At 33.5% G+C, this 18,883-nt stretch overlaps 1 protein-coding gene across 7 annotated transcripts in view; it reads right to left on the reverse strand.

Moving 5' to 3' along the window:
* LOC125503151 (RB1-inducible coiled-coil protein 1-like) overlaps window positions 1–17,991 on the reverse strand; it is a 32,645-nt gene extending 14,654 nt beyond the window's left edge. For 6 of the 7 annotated variants that reach the window (XM_048663135.1, XM_048663138.1, XM_048663134.1 and 3 more), the window contains exons 1-20: window positions 17,774–17,991; window positions 16,812–16,967; window positions 15,383–15,509; window positions 14,692–14,908; window positions 14,416–14,598; window positions 14,164–14,336; window positions 13,144–13,330; window positions 12,478–12,780; window positions 11,740–11,891; window positions 11,160–11,298; window positions 8,609–8,932; window positions 7,349–7,512; window positions 6,859–7,047; window positions 6,531–6,796; window positions 5,093–5,241; window positions 4,902–5,033; window positions 3,044–3,327; window positions 2,186–2,385; window positions 1,078–1,247; window positions 890–1,021 (exon numbers count right to left, since the gene is read on the reverse strand). In XM_048663135.1, coding sequence (XP_048519092.1) covers window positions 890–1,021; window positions 1,078–1,247; window positions 2,186–2,385; window positions 3,044–3,327; window positions 4,902–5,033; window positions 5,093–5,241; window positions 6,531–6,796; window positions 6,859–7,047; window positions 7,349–7,512; window positions 8,609–8,932; window positions 11,160–11,298; window positions 11,740–11,891; window positions 12,478–12,780; window positions 13,144–13,330; window positions 14,164–14,336; window positions 14,416–14,598; window positions 14,692–14,908; window positions 15,383–15,509; window positions 16,812–16,967; window positions 17,774–17,870 — 3,744 coding nt within the window. In that variant the 5' untranslated portion in view covers window positions 17,871–17,991. Of the gene's footprint in view, window positions 1–889; window positions 1,022–1,077; window positions 1,248–2,185; window positions 2,386–3,043; window positions 3,328–4,901; window positions 5,034–5,092; window positions 5,242–6,530; window positions 6,797–6,858; window positions 7,048–7,348; window positions 7,513–8,608; window positions 8,933–11,159; window positions 11,299–11,739; window positions 11,892–12,477; window positions 12,781–13,143; window positions 13,331–14,163; window positions 14,337–14,415; window positions 14,599–14,691; window positions 14,909–14,960; window positions 15,065–15,382; window positions 15,510–16,811; window positions 16,968–17,773 lie in introns of those variants that run through there. The other variant, XM_048663139.1, reaches the window with a different exon arrangement.
* Between the last annotated feature and the right edge of the window lie 892 nt (window positions 17,992–18,883).

Consider the following 18,883-nt stretch of genomic DNA (forward strand, 5'->3'; position numbering starts at 1 on the left):
TCACGCAATCGCATTAATAACCRCTAACAATTTTCATTGTGTGGTTGCATGCGGTACGAATATAATTCAAAATATGTACTTTCTTCTCAATTGCATGGGGCATAAAGACAAAATACCGCGTAACAAATCAAAATTTATAAATTCGTTGTGGCACTATCTTCCTTGGTTGTGCGTACAGCAGCTCTTTAGTTAGAACCGGGTATGGATTCTATAATTATGGCTATAAGAAATTAGAGAAAGATAGATAGACAATAAATTAGACGTGAAATTTAGACGCTACTTGCTTTTTTTATAGAACGATAAAATACTGAGGGAGTACAAGAAACTCAATAATCGAAAGTCATTAATGTCTTGGGATTGGAGAATAAAAATACAATAACTCTGAAACTTATTTCTATATACAAGGTACCAGGAAATGGTGCGACCAACACTTCACGCGGTAATTCTAGAACAAAAATTAGCGGGACGAGTTATAGGAACTTGTTACTAAAATGATCATACGATTTACCAGTGGCCTTCAGATAACGCCACTCCGAAGACAGAAAATGGAAATAAACCGATCATGGTTTGGCAAATGTTATAACGCCTAGTGCTTACTTCGTAAAATTTGACATTTTTAAGGATGGGTCAAACCTATGTCCCATGCATCCGTTTATACGAAAGTGTTTCTATTGGTTGGAGATCTGTCAGTTCGTACGACGTCGTACGAACGGACTCTCCTTTGTTAATAATCGCCCTGTATATTCAACATTATATATAAACAAACCGACCAAAATTACATTAAGGGCTTCTTCGACTACTTATAAAACCCAAATTTCATGGTTCCAGAGCTATTAATTCCACTTTAAGATTTATGTCTGTATTCGAATAATAATGTAATTATTCTTACCTTTCTTGTTTGGCAATATTCCCTATCTACTACTTCTCCCAGGCAGTACAATTTATTTGGTTTACCTTCCGTGACTAATAACCCAAGCTTTTCTAAACAATCTGAATGGGGAAAATATGTATGTTTAGACTCCTGAAACAAACGGCATTATTAATTTCATGTTTACTTTTTCGATTAGATAACCTTACCTGCAATATTTTAAAGTTTTCATGTACTGGATCCCACAGCAATAATACGACATCTCCTATTTTGCAACTATCAATACTTAACCGATGTGGACGAGTTGATGTTTCACTTCTGCTCATATCTGGTATTGCTGGAAAAGCTTCTAAGGGGCTTGTAGCTGCATCCATTTTTCCTAATTAATACGAAATATGTAGACATTATATCTGGGAGAAATCACAAAACTGACTACATACACATTGTTAATTTGTATTATTGTCGATATATTTTATTGAAATAAACTCAATCCGTAACTCAGATTGAATTACTTACAGATACGGATTACTAGTTCGGAATCAATTCTGTTAAGAGCACATGAGGTGTTAAATTGCCCATTATATTTTCACGATTTCGAAGATGTTTTTTCTACTATTCAAACAGTTACAAAAACCGCACTAAAATAATCTTCATTGCAAATTTCCGACTCACTACTGTTCCAAAGTGTCAGGTTTTCCACGAAATACCAGGATTGTACAAAAGACCATCCAAATATCCTAGCGAACGAACTGCTCAGCAACATGACCAGACTGCAGAGTTTCAAACTTCCAGGGTTGCAACTCTCAAGTTCAAGAGAACGATCACATCGCTGATGTGAGTATTTTAATGAATACTTAGTCGCTTGAGAGCCCCGCCTACTTCTTGCATGAGAACGCCGTTCCCCGGTTTCGAAAATTCGGAGCCAGACCGTTTCCACCCGTTTTTCCTATTACAATTTTTGTGTGTGTGTCGTCCCATACTTTTAAGCCCTATTATATATACCTATACTAATTATACCTTTACTAATTGTTAACTCATGAACAGACAAAAATCGTATAATGGTGAACAGAGTGGATAATAGCTATTATCAAGAATTTGACATGAAAAACACTGGATGGACTCGGTCACATCAAACATCTAGAGTTCAATTGGCATTGTACATGGAAGCTTGCTTTCATTCACGTCTACGATGGCAGTTGTGTTACTAATAGCGAATCTTTTGGTGCCGACTTTATCAATCGGTTCATTTGATATCAACTTTCAACCGACCCAATGGAAATATCAAAAACGAATTTAAATAAGGACTTTTCAAAATACCTTCATACACAGCCACAGATGTTGTCATCAACGCACTTTTCTCGCCAGTGAAACTAGCGAGCTGATCTTTGAGCTGCTGATTGTCTCTTTTTAGCAACTCGATTTCCTCAGATTCAGAATTACTGCGTCTTTCAAATGGAGGCTGCGAAGCTCCAAGTTCTGAAAAGTGCGGTTGCCCCAAAGTACTATCGACATCCGACCTGTAAATAAATAATTAAATTTCCATATTGGCAGCATTATTATTCAATGGATACCCTTAACTTCATTTAGCTTATAGTAGTGAGAGCTACGTACCAATGCCTGGCATGGTAGAAGTTTGGGATATAGAAAGACATTTTCTTTATAATAAATAAATCACGTTGAACTCGATAATAATCGGTGACTAAAATAATCCAAGGTTACTTCTGTCTACGTTTCTTTGCGCTTCAGATTTAAAGGGATAAAACTTAGCAAATAAGTAGCAAATAATCCATATATTTCTTCTATTGCCCAAGCAGTTAATTCTCGCTCTCTTCGAAAAAAAGTGTACGGAATCAGAAATACAGGGTATCAATTTTTTTAATGGTCTTTCTCAAACAGGCGATGAACCACTAACAGTTTTTTTGTCTATTTTACTTTGGCTTGTCTAAATCGAACACTACTTCTAGGTACTACTACTCATAATGTTGGCTAATTAGCAAGCATTTTAATATAACTACAGCACTAGAAAATAGTTTTGAACAAACCCTTGAATGTTGATACAAACGATTGGTTTCTTTAATAAAAAATTTGTTTGCTTGCTTATTTAGTTTTAATCAAATGCAAACAACAAAAATAACATAATAAAAAATATAATTTAAGTAAAACATCCCAACTTACCGCTCACTGTCATTTATTGTAATAGAAGCCTGCTCAATTCTATCCACAATTGCACTATCCTGTTCCAATTGCTTTTCGATATCACTTAAAATCACTTCATCAGGCAGTTTACATGTTGCATCTAGGCCTAATGAAACTGTTTGATTGCAACCGGTTGCAGTCTCTGAGCATTCTGCACCTTTTTCGAGCGAAGGGTAATTCGCTTTTTCAGGTATGGCATTGACCGGTTTTACTTTAACCAAAAAAAACTTGGTCCCTTTAGGAATGTTTAAGCGGTTTGTCTCCTGGAACATCAATTTGAGTGTGAAGTTAAAGGAAAATTTGAAATTTTACATTCAGAATTCAAATAAAGTGGTTATTACAAAATATGTTAATAATTGGAATATTAAGCATAGCTTTTTATATAAATTCTATACTTCTCAGGACTTTATTGCGCAACTCTGTCAACTCTTTAATGCTGAATGAAATAACGAAATTAACAACATTGAAATTGTGTTTTTGTGGCATTTTTATCATCAGCAGAAAATAATACTACTAACGTGTCTTTAAGCGTTAACTACCGGGCTGCAAACCTTTCGAAAAACAATAAATAATGGATTACAAAGAGATTGAATGCCGATGTCTCCATCCATAAAAATATTTCCAGTTCATACAATATTGGCATTAGGCCAATAGAACAATTTCAAATATCTCCATAAAAACACTATACTTGCAGCTGAAGAACTCATAAAAATTAAAGGTTCTATTGCATGTAATTCGTGCGCAATACAAAATGACTTACAAAAATGTATAGTTTGAACCAATAATTGCATGCAATTCGACAGTAGACCGGGCGTTATTTTTTTTTTCTTCGGGGATTTTCTTTCGCCCGAGATGAAAATTTTCAATGTAAGCTCTAGAAACTCGCGCAAAAAGGAATTGGAATATTTGCTGCTCATGCACTGAAATGCTTGTATAATTATAAACTTATTGACGAAAGATATCCGACTCTGCGACAAATTCCAATTATGACACCGGAAAGCTTTATTAGCATTTTTTGATGCTATTTTAAATGAATAAAAGCTTGTCCAGCTCAGCAGTCAAATGTGCCAAGCTCTAAAGATAAGATTAATTGAATTAATTTAAAATTAATCAAGTGTTTTTGACAAAAGATCCAACAAAATTGGAAAAATACAGAGAATATGCTCTGGGTTAGAAATAGTTTAAAATCTCAGTGCGAATGATGCAGCTGAGAGAGGAGTAAAGTTGATAACTGAGTTCAGCAAGGTTTTTGACGGTTGTTGCTTATAACTTTGTTTATCACCACACAGACGAAAAATAAACGTACCACTGGATTCAGCAGCATGGAAAAATATACAATTTGAAACAAAATTTACCGATTACGGTCGCTCTCGCCCAATTTATTGTATTTTTTCACTCATTTTTTTAGTTTTCCAAGTATTTTTGCTTATTTAATTTTTTGACGATGTCAAAACTGATGGTTCCATTCGATCCAGCAGCTGAAAATATGTGAGAAAAAATAGCCTCAATAGTGAAAATCCGAAATTTAACCCGGTTTTTATAAGGATAAACAAATTAACACGTTTTTTCAATTTAAAATCATTGGAAAACTTGACGTGCTGTGAGGCATGTAATGAATCGATTTCAAAAATCCAATTCGGTTTTGCTTTAGAGTTTCTAGAGCCTATAAAAAGATTTGCATCCAGTGGTTACTAGTGGCATGGACAAAAACCTGTATTTACTTTTACCACATAAGTTGCTCTATATTCTAAATGTTTATTTCACTTTTTTATTATTCAATTTGATGATGCTTAATACATTTTCGCAAAATTCAAACTTTCAAGATATGGTGACTTACCTTCAAAGTTTCACATAACTCTTTATCAATAACCTGGCCAATGCAACGTGTCTTGTTTGGTTGACCTTTAACTATATTCAATCCAAGATTTGCTAATGAATCAAAATGTAAAAAATACAACTGTTTTGAATGCTAAAAATAATAAAGCCTGTTGAAGTTGATTTCTAGGTGTTACCATATAAACTTCATACCTGATAAATTGTATAGTTCTTATACACTTCGTCCCAGCATACTAAGACAAGCGCTCCAATCTTAAAACCGTTAAAATTCAAATCATCAGCTTGACCAGTACCAATTTCGCTTTTAGTAAGACCAGCGAATGTACTTTCCAGTTTCTTTTCTGCTTAAACATGTAGTATGAAGGAAGGTCTTACGTTTTAATGTTTTAGTAGAGTAATGTAGATTATATTTCTATGGATATGTAGTTATAAAAAAAAATTGCATTGTAAAGCAAGTTACGTATTGAAATTTTACATCAATAAGGGAATAGATGTAAAATTATTATCTGTTAGTTTGGGATAATTAAAGATTTTTTTAATTAACTAAAATTATGGGAAACTTATTTTTTAAATTAGTAGTATCCTGGATACAAAAAAAGTTGTAAAAGTAATCAAAGTAATACGTAATGACTTCGAAAATAACTAATTGTGCAATAATAACGATAAAGTTCGCTTTATGCTTAAAATTTCATTGTACCGGATGAGCAACCAAGAGAGGTCGTCGGCTATAATTCACAAGCTAATAATAGTACAGGGAAAAAATTGTTAACAAAGTGACCAAGAAAAAATGTATACAATTTTTGCCCATATGTACCTTAATACTTTTTCATTTATAATTAAATTCTGAAACGGATTTTACAGTAGTTGCTATAATTTAATAGAAATATTTGACTGGTTCTTTTAAAATAAGCCAGTCTGTATGTTTTCGATATCTGTTCAATAGATATGTAAAAATAATTGATGAATTATGGAGGCAATGCAAGCGACAATTTTTAACAGATTTTAAAGATTTTTTTAGAGCACGTTGAAATAGTATTGTACTTCTCAAAAAATGTCTCGTTTTTGTGTTTGACACATTCTCGTGTCTAGTCAAAGGAAGAAACCGAGCAGATTATTTATTGCTCGATAAAAAGGTTGTTATCTCCGGATTGACTAAATCACACATTTTACCATGTTCCTGAAATATTTAATGAAATTCGAGGCAATGTAGGGTCGCATTCACTTAACTTTTACTTAACGTTGGAGCAAGCTATGAAAACTAACAAATATTTATATAAACTGACGCTGGTATTCGTTATTTATTAGACGGGTTTGGGAGACCAATTTCAGCTTAAACGATGAGTGGTTCAAACTTTTTGAGAAAAAAGCGAGAAATATTTTTTCGATGCCCCCATTTCCAAAGTTTTTTAGTTTTATTAATATACCTTCTAAGCTCCAGATAATTAAGAAACACTCGAAAAATAGTATCGTTCTTAAATAAATAATTTATGTTATTTGGATTTTGTAGCATCCTTCAATAACTAATGTGGGGACGAATTACATCACTTGCTTGAGGATTGGACCGCAAACTTTATCATATACTCGTTAGAGAGGTATTACTTTCATTACTTCATGGTAAATAAATAGTTACCGTTATCCACAAATGTTGAAAATGTCATTGCTCCATGATCAATATCAGCTCTTGACAACGCGCCTTCAATGCGACCTTCACTTTTTTCAAATTCTTGACCCAAACCGGTTTCAGAGTTACTTTCACGATCAGTTAGTTGATCAATTATTGTTTGGTATTTTATAATCTTTAGGTTGAGATCGGTTTCTCGTCGTGTTAGCGCATCAATTTGTAAATCTTTATCATGACTTATACGTCGTGTAATCTCTCGGGACAATACTTTACACCTATGAAGACATTTAAAATGGCAATAGCACAAAGAAATCTGAGTTTTTTAGTAAATACATACCTTTCCTGCACTTTATCTTCTAAAATAAGTTCCCAGCGCGCTCTTTCTTCAGCAACAGCCTGGGCTTTATCTAACTCGAAATTTTCAGTCATTTGTAAAAATAATGTCGAATCTAATGCAAAATCGGAGCTTCTCTCCTTCTCTAAAGATGTTAATGAAGGACTTTTCTCCATAGTAATCATCTTGAACCTTTCAAATCAAAAATTATATTATTACTTGACTTACTAGAAACAGTAGAAATAAACAAGTCAAAATATTATATATAAGTTAGTATTAAAATTGTTATACAGGGAAATTAAAATGGCGTTATTCCTCTGGGTGTTCCGAACCAAAAAAAAAATAATTAAAAAAAAAAACTAACCCAAACTAAATGCCCGAGAGCTTGTATGGATTTTTGAAATTCTGATCAGGTGCTGTTTAACTTGCATTTTAAATTGGTACTGGATGGGCCCACCGAAATAAAAAGTTTAGTTAAAATATGTATTCTTACCTAGACTTAATATTATCTAACTCAGTACGATGGTCCAATTCTTTTTGTTGTAACTGCTTAGTAAGTGTCTCGATTTTCGATGCTGTCTCCGTATTTTGTTTATCCAATAGTGCCTCTAATGACTTTACTTTAACACTGGTTAGCTTTAAATCGTTTTCCAGTTTCTGTGTTCAATAAAGACACAAACATTATTTTGCATGCAACGTAATTTTAATACATGTTTTGTAGCATTGAGACATAGTGCCATAACACTTTCGTCACATTTCACATCTGTAATATATCTGAATAACTTCTACTACCAACTCTCCAAAAACCTCTATCTAAGCAGTTAATGTGTTTATGTAATTTATCTCAAATTTGGCGTGAAAGTTTATGTGCACACACACATAGGATGTATGAAAAACGAGCTAAAACAATTAAAGGCTTTCGTTATCAGCAGAGCCGTCATGAGCTGTTGAAATGGGCAAGTACAGAATTCGACATGTGACAACCTCAGGTACACCCAGGACCTGTCTAGTTAGAGTCTATTAGCTCTCATCAGCTCGGTTTAGCCTGAAATTAGCGATTCCGAAACCTGCACTTTATAATGCCAATGTGTTCGCATCGGCGTGGAAACTACCTACTACCTATTTCAATTAACAAAGCAATTTTAAGAACCAAATTAAACAAAAAAATAATAATAAATCTGGATTCGCAAATCTGCTGTTTACTTTGAAAAAACTAAAACTTGTTTTTATTATTTAATAAATATAAGACCATTTACGAAAACTACTCGAAAATTTCCTGACTGGTATTTTCCTGTCACAGCACGCAATTTCATTAATGGGATTCAAATCACATATGATACAGAGTGTACTTTCCATATATCAACATTTAAAAAAAAGTGAAAACACCCTATTGTACTTTTGAATACTGTACTCGAAGCCAATTTTATTTTTCTTTAATTTGAAAGCTGTCAGGAGATATGTGAACAAAACTGATGTATGACAGATTTTTTAATGACTCTTAGTACTGTCAACATTAATCTGACAATAACATTAAATCGAAAAGTTGTAGAACAATGCATGCCAAAAAAATGATATTTCTACAAATTAACTGTCATTTTTGACATATGACACAAACTTGGCAAATGGCAATTTTTATATCCCAAAAGTTTTTAATCTGATTAATTATTTTGCCGTCCTTTCTTAGCTAATGTCTAATGTTAAAATTAAATAAAAGTAATAAACAAACACCATCATGGTGAAAGCAGATACTTACTCTATTGTCGCGATCTAATCTTTTAATCAGTTCTTCTTTTTCCATTAAATTGTACTGGTACTGGTCTTTTTGTTCAGAGCATTCCTGCCTCATGCATCTTACGATTTCTTGTTCATTTTTATCAACCTCTATCAGCAGCGTCTCCCAAGAACTACCCAAATCTCCATACTGCTGAGATAAAGACCGTGACTCAGTTTCAAACTGTACCTTAAAAGTGTTAAGGTCTGTGCGCAAATTTGCCGTTGCCAGTTTTGCAATTCCGCTCAAGTTAACCACAATGTTCTTGAGCTTTTCATGTTCTAATCTTGAAATTTGAAGATTTTCCTGAAAAAAAAGCACAGTTTTTTAGCAAAATAATTCATATTTCGATATGTTAAATATACATCTGTTTGCATGTATCATAAGAACGTGGTTACATCGAAACAATCTTTAACTTCTGATGACACGACTATTTTAAAAGTTCACGTATTTCAGATCCATTATATTATGGGATATAGAAAACTAATGAGTCAATGAAAATTTAATGCATACAAATACAAAAAAAACTCTACGCTACTATCAACCATACTAATAACAAAAAGTTCATTAGATACCAGAACCTTCGAATTAAAATTCGAAGAGGCAAATTCGACGATATTGTCTTGTTGTCTACTAGTCAAATAGTAACAAACATTTTTATTTTTCTGAAAGCGTCAAACAAAGTACTTCTTTGTTTGACGTCGAATTATTCAAACTTATGGGTAGAGGTATTCTTATGTAAAAATTAGTCAATTCATAAATTTGTAAGTTCTGTGGCAAAATGAGCTATCAGGTCTATTAAATGACGAAAACTATTTTTCAATATCAAATTCTTTTCGATTCGACGAGTGTATATTTTAGTACAGCAAAAAGAAATATATAATATTAGATACAATTTTTTGGAAACTTTAGAAAGTTCGATATTTACAATGTGGTTTTTTTTTTGTAAAATTTATCCTGAACTGAATTGAAATCACACGAAATATATCGAATACAATAACGATAGAATCATGCAAATAATTATCGTGCGGGTAAATCAATATGCAAAAAATGTCTAATTTTTAATTCTCTTACTAGCCTACTCTTTTCAAAATGGCTCTGAAAAGTCACATAAAATGCCAACCATAACATGAGAGAACGTTTCCAACGCCAATTCATAAACATAAAACAACAAACATAAATAATAATAAACATTTTCAATATAAAATATATATATATCTATAACTCTATGGACCAATTAACCGATAATATAAGAATAATTAAAAGTGTTAAATAAAACCTCTACCCTTTACAATAGGATAAAAATAACAAATAGTACGAAATAACTTCTCATTTACCGGAAAAGGTGGACCGGGAGGAGACGGTTTTAGCGAATGGTCGATTAGATACCACAACATGGTCAAACTACCACAAATCCAACAAAAAACATTTATGAAAATATTAAAATAATTTCACAATTGTTTTTGGGAAGGCAGGATTTTCATACAGGTATATGACATTTATTTACTTACTTCGGTGCAAAATCAAAAACTAAAGTATCAAATTTCAAAAGTTGAAGCTCGTAACTTATATTTAGAACAGCAAATAGCAAATTTAGAGCAGAACTAAATTAACCGTAAGTTAAAGCAGAGTTAAAATGGACGGAAAAGTTTTTGATTTTTGACCTTAAACTTATGGGCAACATACTCTGTTGAAATAGTCGTCATCTCATGATAGAGTTGTAACGTAACGGATGCAATGCATTTCAACGATAAAAAGCAAATATGGACAAACAACTAAAGTTAACTGTGCGGAACTAAGAAATAATAAGGAAATGTAGAAGAAAAATAAGTAAAACGACCGGGGCAAAAGAATCAAGCGACAGATACCTGAAGCATCGCGATAACAATATTCGCGGTATCCAACTGTCTGACGAATTCAGATCCTTGGCTGTTGCCGGTGCCGACACTAGAAGGCATGCTTTCATCGATATAGTATTCGTCAGTGGAGAAATCGGACTGCATACCGGTGTTAGGAGAACTTGTTTCTTGGAATAGAACATCCCTCGGACTCTGAGGTGAAACTGACTTTGAACGACTAAGCATCAAACCCGAGAGCGCGCCGCTCTGATGTTGAAAAAGTGTATTAGCCTTTGGGAATGTCGACAAACTGGTAGAATCCAAAAGATGTATGGAAGTACTAGTACTAGATAGTAGATTTGAATGGTCTCTACTTTTGGATTCATTATAGTGTGAGTTAAAACAACTGTCAGTGTTATTTGTAAAAACTTTTAAACTGGACATTTCGTCGATAGAGTCAAGAGAACTATTTTTCAAGTTAGTGAAGCTTTCATTCATGCTAATGCTCAGAGTTCGTGGCGTAGAGTCCGTTTCAAACGATTGAGTGGAGCGAAAGAATCGCGGGGTTTTTTTAGGAGGATATACTGGATTTCGTACCTGTAATGCAAGCAGTATTAGCGGAAATAAACTCATAACCAATTCATATTGATAATACACAATCAATAAGTTAAAAAGCACCCTTTCACAAAACCTACCTCTGTGATAGTTGAAACGTCGATTTTTTCAGTAACTTTGGATTCAGTCCCAGTGAATTCACCTTGAGGAAAACCAAGTTCCATAGGACTTTGACCCACTTTTTCAAATTCTTCTGTGTCCGTTTCGGACTCACAGCCCCTATTTTAACAGAAACCACATTCTGGTTATAAATGAAAATGAGCTAGTACGAAATATTTGTCAAGCAAAATGGTGTCTGTCTATTTTTTATATATTAATGATCCGGCTCTATTGTTTAAAATTTATTATTGGTTATCCCATATTAAATACTATTGAACGCTTATTGTCCAGGCCACAATGCTAAGTGGTAAATACATAAAATATTAGTTAGATATTAGTTAGCCAATGATATTACAGGTTACTTAAACAATTGTTTTGGCAGAAACTGCTCTTTATGCTTGTTCGTGGTTCCATAACGCGCAACATTGAAGCAATTATATAACAACGGTTATGTGAATACACATTTTGATATTTTAGTCACTGGAAAGCGTTAACAATGCAAAGTTTGTAAAACAGAAATGTTAGCCAAAAAGTCTAGTTAAAAAATGTAATAACACTTACTTGTCATCTTTAGGAACCGATACCCCAGGAGCGGAAACTAAACAAGATTCGCTGCTTGTTTTCAACATATTCTGATCTAATTGGCTAGCAAGTCCCACATCAGATACTGCTTGGATTAATTTATCTTCAATGCCCCGAAAAATATCATCTACCTATAAAATGAAGGAATATGTAACATTTGAGTAATAACCAAGTAATATAACTTTAAATACTGAAAAATATTGTATGACGGTCTGAACTGATTTTCAGGAAAAAACTCCAGTCGGTCAGTCAATTGCCAAGTTTCGGAAAATTCACTACTATCTTCGGAGCTAAAATATATAATAACATCAATTGTTACTGATATCTTCTCCTCGATATTGATTTTTTATTCGACTATCGACTGGAAAGTTTCTGATCAAAACAAGCATTCAGAATCATCAATGTTTCCTAACTTTCAAAGTTTTATAACAACTCGGCCATCCTAATTTTATTATTTATTAGCAACTTTTTTTATAGCTGATCATGTAATGTTTTCGAACAAACAATTTAGAAAAAAATGTTTAAAAAATCAAAGTAGTCAATCACTAGTAGAATAAGAAATTTTTAAAATGTTCACGACTGTCGTCAAAAAGTAACCATTTTATTTTCATATAAATAGTTAATTAATAAAACAATACCATAAATTAGATTTAACTGTTTTGAAACAGGGCAGATAGACCGATTAGGTCGACAGCCTTCTCTTACGAAATCAATTACCTTCTCTTTCCCAGAAACTTTTCCAGTAAAAAAATTTGCAACGTGACTCATGTCAGGAACAATCAAATTCTCTATAAAATCGGGAACTTGCTTCCGAAGTTTCTCAATATCTTCAGCGCTAACGTTGGGTAGCTGAGCGTCGAACATAGTGGGTGCCTCTGTAGCAAAAGTAGGCGGGATATCACTCATTCCAGGGAAAAGCGCAGAAAGAAAATGTCCATCAAATAAGGCATTAAAATCCTTTCTTCTCGTAACTTCTTCATTATAAATCGTAAGTTGTTGACAGGCAAGATCAGATGCCCACTAAAATCGTTGGATATCATGGCATTAAAAAACATAAATCCAGCATAATAATTGAAAGATAAATGTGCGGGCATGATAGACAGTTAATTCTGATCAGATCGATCAACTGGTTACTTTCGGCCAATTTCAATGCCTCTTTAAAAATATGTGGAAGTCTCCAAACTACATTTTAATTTAAAAAATTCGACGTAAAAAACACCTTTTTTTCAACTCAATATAACTAAATTGAAAAGTGACTAGAAGATTGAGCAGCAACTCTTATTGAATAGTTTCTATAGTTTGAAAACTTTAGAGAGTAATGGAGTTCTTCGTTACACATTGAGTGGTTAAAATTTTGACGACTTGCATATGTCGATTACTTACCAGCAAGAACAATTGTGAAAATAATCGTCGTCTGACCACTTCAACTAATGCATTCATATAGATTATTGGAGCAATATGAAGCTGCTGAAACACTTCTAAATGTTTTCGTAATCTTTGTAAATGCTCATGAAAATATACTAATAGATTATCCAACTCCCACAATTTTCCCTCTACTTGTTGAACCCAACTAGAAAAAAAAATACCATTACTTCCTTTCAGTACCTAAAAGAAAATACTGTTGAAAGATGAAAGAATCTAGGTGAACAGGGTGACCAAGATAAGGAAGCATTGCATGGGAATCTCCAAAACCGAAAGAGATACGAAGTCATTTTCGCATTTAAGCATTTTCGAAAATCAGGTATTTCTTGTAATTTTTAAAGATGTTTGGAAAAATATGATTTTTCGGACTTTTGTTTTTTTGGTAAACAAAAACTTTCTCATGGCACTTTTTCGAGCTCCACAAGACTGTGTCTATGAAAATTTATTACAACGTTCCGATTCTTTGAAACCATTATCAACTTTTGTTTTTCATATGGACCGAAAAAAAGTACATAACGATGTATAACAGTATTATTTGTTACTGCTCTTCTTCTTCTTCAAGTGCCATACTCTCACCCGAGAGCGTAGGCGACCTCTCGCGCATACTTGTGGATCGCATCTTCCTCAATTATACGGATCTTACCAGACAAGGGTATCCGTAATCCGAACGGTACTAGTTGAGAGGTTTTTCTAGGCAGAGGCGTGGTAGTGGTCACAGTATAGCTGCGCGAAAAATCTTCACGGCCTGGCCGAGGATCGATCCCGGGATCTTAGACATGGGAAGCGGATGTGTTCACTACCACACCACTTTGAGCACTTACGGTACTCGATTCAAAAAAATATTTTTTTATATATATATTATGTCTTTGGGACAACTTAATCCTTTCTGAAGTCGTATTTTCTTCAAATATCCACGTCTTTCGTGAGATTTTAGGAGAAGAAATGAATGGCGCTGAATTAAAACTAATGTTTTCCACTTACCCAATTCTGAAGCATAAGCTTTTACTCAATTCAAATTTAGCTTTGATTATGCGATTTCTATCTTCCATTAGTTTCTCGTGAGTTTCTAGTATTAAAGTCAATTGATGCATATGACTAACAGACAACTCAGGAAGTATTGAATTGTCCTTAATATTAGTAACACTCTGTTTATGCTACAAATGTAAAAAAAATACGTAAAAACAGGAAAAAGAGCGCAGCTAAATTGTTTAATGCGAAAATTCAACAGCATACTTGTAAAAAACTTTGCGCCATCGTAGTCTGACATTCAACGTAAGCCTTTACTTTTCTGACCAGATCATCCAAATCGCACAGTCGCTTCTCCAGTCCTTCGATTTCTTTCCTTTCTGTTGTCTCAGCATTAAGCAAAGCCTCATCAATATTTTTTGTTAAAGAAGGCATAATTTCCTGTTCGAACTAGAAATTAATTTCAATTCAACATAGTTTAGAGGTAATTTTAATAATGCGAATATGAAATTCACCATCTAAGGACGGAGCTACAAAAAGTACCTTGCTCAGACTGGATTTGCAAAGTTCGTATAATTCGTCCAGCGAATTTTTATTGTCAGATGATATCCAGTCATATAAAGTAATTTCCTTGTCGGATTCTGATTCTGATACATTACTAGCTATTTCAGACTTTGACTCTTCCATTGTGTTGTTTCCCGATTCCAGTAACGTCGCAACTACTGGTATTTTTTGGAGAATTCTCTTGTCAGCTTCAAAGCTGGAAACAATTATCTATATGATATAAGTAAGTTTTCAGTTGAATTTTGTACAAGTGATCCAATTCTGTGCCTCAAACGGAACATAATCTCCTAAAAGCAACCAAGAATCGATCTCTTGATTTGGAAGAGTTGTGGCTGGAGTTGGAAGAGTTTATCTAAATATTTTAAAAAATAGGTATTTTCTTACTGCTTTTAATCTGTATATAGTTAATAACTGCTGTTGCTATAAAATGTATTATTTATTAAAATATTGCAAGGCAGGAATGATTGCAATTATCGAATAAATTCATTCATTGAATAGGGCGCGCTTCTAGGCTTCTAGTGCAGCGTTGGAAAGTTACAAATTACAAACTTAGATTATTTGGGTAAAATGCAGGTTTCTAGTTAGTATGAACTAATTTAGCGACTTAAAATAAATCTTTCAAATTGGAGAGCTCGGCAACTTACAAAGAATTGTAGTACCATCAGCTTACCTTACGAGAAAGTCATCGTAGGTAGCACGGTCCGCTCTAAATTCTCGGTACATTCTTTGGAATAACTCCCATCGTTTCCGAAACTCCATTCCAATGTCTTCTAGATTAGCTATAACAGCAAACCACCCTGAAATAACAATAATAAATAAATAATATTGATGAGAGACCTATAGCGGCAACATGGCAAAGAAGCGAGCAAGCGCAAACCGTCGGTACTCCGAATGATGGTTAAGAAAATATCTGCGTTGCGCCGTTAAACGCTAGGTGTTATAACACATTGACACAGAGAGCGGTATCAACATGAAAGTGTCACACAACACCGAGTTATCCGTTCCTAATTTGCAGTGGCTCATTAGAAATATTAGTTTAGTTCTCGAAGTAGTGTTATAAAATATTTGGCATTGTTTTTTTAGACAAGCACACATGAAATAGTTTACCCAAATATAAAGTTGACATGAAAGACATGTGAAACTAACATGTTTCTAAACAAATCTCTGTTTAGGAGCGTGGTTTCAGTGATTTGTCATTAAAAACTCATAGAATCGTAAATTTGCCGAACTGAAATGTTGCCTAATTTTAAGCATGTTTTGCAATATTTTATTTGTACTGTTTAGCTCTAGTTTATATATACTAACACTCTGTATACGAAATATTTAGTAATTTGAGTTAGAAAACACATAAATGTTCGGATATTTTACAATGCATGTTAAGCAGCAATCTAGACAAATCAAGGAAATGCGTTACGGAAACCCATTGTAAAAGCAGCCAAATTTTTCGCACTTCCCCTTCATCTGGAACTTTAAAAAGTTCCATCTGTCTCGAGTAGTAGATGAAGAAGGGTGTATGTTCTAGCAACATTTGCGCATAAATATTTCCTTTTTAATATCATACTGCGTAGATTCAAACATTAATATTTGTCAACAAAAAACTGTTATATATAATAACAAAATATATCTGTTCGTTTTTAAATTGTGTACAATGCATGTGAAAACTCGTAAACGCTCATTGGAAATCAGAGATATAAATTAAACTATATTATCGCAAAAACTCTCCAGAGTAATATGTACATAAATATTAGGCATGGGGAATCAGGCAACTCAGTGAGTTTTCAGGAGTTGGCGCAGTAGTTGGAGGAAAATAAAGCTCTGACAAAGTTGTAAAACGTTACTCATAAAAAATATGGTAACTTTTTTTGGTGATAAAATTCAGGTCGCCGCTCTCGAAAAGCTTTAATCCGTCCCTCAATGCTAAGCGTAATTCAAAGTGCAGCGCAGTGAGATGCGATGAGTTATAACTCATTAGCGCACAGAGCGGCAGACACTCAAAAGCACAACTCGACACAGTATTACCCATGCCTAATAAATATATGACAAACTTTACTGACTCACACATATACTCACAGTATACATTAGCGCAAAAATATACATACCCTGTTGTTGTAAATGTTGCTCATGAACCAAGTTTTCGCAAAACTCCAATTGATCCTTGGCTGCAGACGCGAAATCTTGAGATACCAAGGTGCGTGTTTTCACCGTGTTAACAGAAATCGGCAAGCATCGGGCATCTATCAGCCGCTTTCTTAATTCTTAAAATGAAAAATAACATAATAAACATTTTATTAATAAGCAAACTAATTTAAAGCAGATTATTGCCAATAATCTAATACAAGGTGTCAAAAACCCAACAAGCTTTGAATGTTTAAGGGTAACTGACCAATATGAAAAAGTTAATACGAATAAGCTACCATCAGGTGCTAGCATATCATACCTGTTACCTGGTAAAATACTGCAAAAAGCAATTTAATGTAATTATACTGCTTTTTGCAGTATACACAGTAAATAATATTTAACCGGAGCCATTCTCTAATTTTAGTTTAGAGAGTTTTATAGGTTTGAAGAGAAACATGTTCTGGGACAAAACCAGTTCAAGTCAACAGTTAGAAAAAAGTCCTTCTAATAATTGAGATTATATTTTACAAATATTATGACAACTGGTCAACAACAGCTACTGTTCAAAGATCAATAAAAAATTATTTTGAAAACAAGTTAAGAAAAATAACCTATTCAGTTATTACAAGATTATTATGAATTATTGTTATGAAATATTGTTAATACCTTCATGACAATCATATAGCTTTGGTATAATAATTAAAAAATTACCATTCTGGTATTTCTATTTTCGAAAAGTTTCCGAGATTATTGACCTCAAGTAAACGACAAAAGCACAAAAAAAATTAGTTACTTGTTCCCGAGTTACTCTTGTCTGTAGCGATTCAGCAGAAACTGGTTGTCTCAGAAAAGCCTGTTTAACTTAAATTCATGTTGCATAGATTTAAATTCTAGCTCAATCACAATGCGTTTTTCCAGTGCGTTATTGCCAGCTAAGACTTACCTTCATCATCTAACTGAAGATATTTTCCACTATCTAGTTGTGACACGTCAAAATTTGTTGAGAACAAGTAAATAGGATTGGTATCAGTGCCAGCCATATATGAGCATAGATTCTTACTTGAATCTAAAGGCTCTCCACCACTTATCAAAAGTACTTGTCGTTCTATGGGAATATGGCATTTTTCGAAAATTTTTCTCTTGAGATCTGCCACACTAAAACCCCAGAATTAAACAAATTAACATAAAAGTACATTTTGTTTTAGCCGTAACGAAGAATATACAATGTGCCCCATTGAAAGTTTGCACCCGACATTCCTTAAACTATCATCTAAAATCCTGAAAATTGTAGGAGCACGTCGATCTCTCAATAATTAATTTTAGTTTAACAGAAGTCGTATGGTGCTATAATGAGAGCGTCATCTGATTTGAAATATTTTTGCTACTGTTGGATAATCTGGTTTAATTTATTGGTTTGATAAGGGAACTTTGTTTTCCTTGCATTGGATAGGCAAGTGCACTGTCGTGAGCAAATGGATGTTGATTTGTCTATTCGTGTTTGGTCACACATATAATGGCTGTATATGTCGTGATACTACAATAAGCCGTTGCTTGGCTAAAAACAATATCGAGGAAGTATTTTGGTGTTGTCCAGTCTGTATAACTTCTTTAGCTGCCGACTGTGCCATAGATTTCAAAGGCATTTATTGTTTATAAATAAATTTACTTAATAAACTGAAAATATCAAAATTGCCGTCCGGTTTGTAATCTAACATCAAATGTTAGAAAAGAGAAGTATTCTGAATAATTATAAAGTTATACTGAAGACAAATTTGCAACAATGGTTTAGTCACTATTAAATTCTCAAAAACGAAGGCGAGGATAATTTCTTTTAGATATTTAGTACAATGCTTTTCCAAATGTAACCCTATTTTCACCTTTAAGTGTCTGTCTGATAAACTATTAACCGCAGAGCCAATAAAACTTCTATCAAAATTATCCTTATTTGAAAGAGAGCGAACTGCGATTCATATATCCCATAAAAAAATAATGTTGATATGCCACGGATTTTTGAAAACACCGTGCATACCAAAAATAATTTTAACGGTCAGCC

This window comes from Dendroctonus ponderosae, unplaced genomic scaffold, assembly GCF_020466585.1.
Source record: "Dendroctonus ponderosae isolate FM_Combo_2020 unplaced genomic scaffold, Dpon_F_20191213v2 Dpon_F_20191213_124, whole genome shotgun sequence".
Taxonomy (NCBI): domain Eukaryota; kingdom Metazoa; phylum Arthropoda; class Insecta; order Coleoptera; family Curculionidae; genus Dendroctonus; species Dendroctonus ponderosae.